Source organism: Taurulus bubalis, assembly GCF_910589615.1.
Source record: "Taurulus bubalis genome assembly, chromosome: 6".
Lineage (NCBI taxonomy): Eukaryota > Metazoa > Chordata > Actinopteri > Perciformes > Cottidae > Taurulus > Taurulus bubalis.
The window spans coordinates 3,828,427-3,831,035 of NC_136594.1; the positions used below are offsets into that span (position 1 = coordinate 3,828,427).

At 44.2% G+C, this 2,609-nt stretch overlaps 1 protein-coding gene across 1 annotated transcript; it reads right to left on the bottom strand.

The window, feature by feature from the left end:
* On the bottom strand, positions 1-2,157 carry LOC306738092 (uncharacterized protein; the record flags this gene model as incomplete). The annotated part of the gene is made up of 5 exons (XM_079219921.1): positions 1-215; positions 412-456; positions 721-784; positions 867-1,154; positions 2,016-2,157. The coding sequence occupies 5 exons, from the start codon at positions 2,155-2,157 to the stop codon at positions 146-148; spliced, it is 609 nt and encodes a 202-aa protein (XP_079076047.1). The 3' UTR covers positions 1-145.
* Between the last annotated feature and the right edge of the window lie 452 nt (positions 2,158-2,609).

Here is a 2,609-nt window from a genome sequence, read left to right on the forward strand (position 1 = left end):
TTCAATGATCTTTAATGACATGCACATTTCAGAGGAAAGTACACATTGTGCCATTTTTATCTACAACTAAGGGTCAGATAGCATCGGATGCTACGAGTGTAACATTCTGCTTCAGAGTCCCTCCAGTGCTGCGACACTCAATTCATTAGGTTTTCATGCATTCATCCAAGTAACCCTGAGGGTTGCTGCACTCGGGCTGGAAGATGAGCGTGAACCTGCAAACAAACAGAGGAGATGTTCATGTGTTTTTGTGAGGCATCGATTCAATATAGTCCATGCAGAATGTCTTCTATTTGAAAGGCAGATTACCAAAAAGGAACCAGCAAAAATCCTGATGAACTTAAACAACCAATTTGTTATGAGAATTACAACAAATATAAAGAAAACGTGTTGCTTTAATACTTTACCCACCATTGCTTTAAGTTGTTGAAGTGGGGCACCTGAAAACCATGTTCACTGTGGAAATATTCACATGAGAAATTCAGGTCAGTCTTTCACAGCAAACTGGCAGCACCCGCTGCACATTTTTGGTGTGAGCTTGAATTCCACCTTTTAATGTATTTGTATTGTAGCTTAACTTGGATGTTTGACCTTCACAGTGCAGAATTATACAGTTTGAACAAGTGAGTTTAAAAATCAAATGAACTTCCATTCAGGCGTGACTTACTGTGCAGAGACATTGACATTGCACACAATGAAGAAACCCCAAAAAGAACTCACATGAAATCGCTGATGATCTTCACCACGCAGTCGATGTCATCTCTTATGTCGTCATCGACGAAGTCTGGAAAGAGAACACGTTTCCTCTTTAGACCGCTTTGCAAATGTTGTAACTTAAGTGGCGATGAAACCCGAGCTGAACTCACTGTCGCAGTCCGCAGAGCAGACGTTGTCTGACGTAGCGGTGCCGCCTGTGGTCCCGCCTGTGGTCCCGCCTGTGGTACCGCCTGTGGTCCCGCCTGTGGTCCCGCCTGTGGTCCCGCCTGTGGTCCCGCCTGTGGTCCCGCCTGTGGTCCCGTCGCTGCAGGCCACGAGGTTGCTGAGCTGGAAAAGGCCGTAGAGCGTCGAGCCCTCGCCCCCCAACCCTCCCGACTCGGGATTCTGCTGAACCATCGTGGTGTTAAAACCCGATATCAGCTCCACGTGGCAGATAACTGAGGGGAGAAACACACGTTCACAAAGTCCTGAGGCAATCTTAAATTTTACTGTGAACATTCATGACCCACACAGGATGATCCCCTGATCGAAATCTACGGATTGCCACACAGTTTTACCGACCACACGCATCATCCCCAGAGGATGAACCCAATGCATTCTGGGTACAATGTGAGCTTTAATCTAATGCCACACCTCATGCCAACATTTAATCTAAACAAAACGGGTACTTTTCTTGATATTGCGTGCGTGTGCGTGTGTGTGCGTGTGTGTGTATGTGTGTGTATGTGTGTGTGTGCGTGTGTGTGTTCCATGGAGTCGACATGTTGCAGCTATTGAGAAGCTTCAAATCTCAAACTGTTTCTTTTGTATTTTTTCCGACTTGGATTTTCGTCCAAATCATTCATGCAAAATGCTGTTTTGTATTTTCTATTTGAATTCATCAAATGCATTTTACAGTTATGTTACATTTATGTCATGTGTGTTTCCTTCAGGTTTCTATGTTCAGTTTTTTTTTTTTGATTATTTGAAAAAACTGTCACATCCAATTTCTTTCGTTCACACTAAGGGTGGAAAAAAAGTACCACACATATGTACATATATGTATACTCTTCCACCTGCATACATAGATGTATACTTTTATACATATGTGCATCCACAGGACAGTAAATCTTTTACATATTCAGTATAATCTGAAAACAAATGTTAATTTTTCACAGTCACATTAAACAAAGCTGCATTTCTTCATCCGTTTCTTACATGCAGTTAACAAAAATATTAAACATGTATTTATTTCCAAAGCCATTAATAGTAGGCCTCAGTGTCTCTAATGCAAAAGTTGATTTATTAGCAGCACTTACTCTTGGCCACATAGTCCGAGGTCAGCTTCAGGCCGTCCTGCAGGTTGGCAAACTCATGCCACAGCTCACATTTGGTGAAATTTTTGCCATCAGCCAGACGGCAGCCCAGCACCGACAACAGGAACGCCACGAGAACCCTCATACTGACTCTCTGAAAGCACACGACGCGTGGAGAATATTTATATGTATGCTGTCCGCAGATTTCAGAGGTGGCGAATCACAGAGGACCTGCATCTTTTGTTCTCCGGAGATAAAAGGCCGCTCCCTTGACGCCCGGGAACAATTGGCTCAGGAAAAGCACAATGTTGCCCCAAATCTCCCAGTTAGCTTTTTGTTTCTGAGCTGGAAAGAGGGCGAGGGAGGGAGGGATCCGTCTACCTGAGAACATCTTTTCTCATTTGCAGGTCACGCCTGAAAAGACTCGGGCCCTGAGACCATGAACCAGAGAAGGTGACACCGTTTATCTTCTCACGTCATCGTGAGGTATTCATAATTTCAGAGGATCGGATGTCGACAGTGTGACGGCGGTGAATGCACACAGTGAACAAGGAGAACAAGTAGTGTCAGCGAAAGGGTTTTTTTTGGTCCATTAAC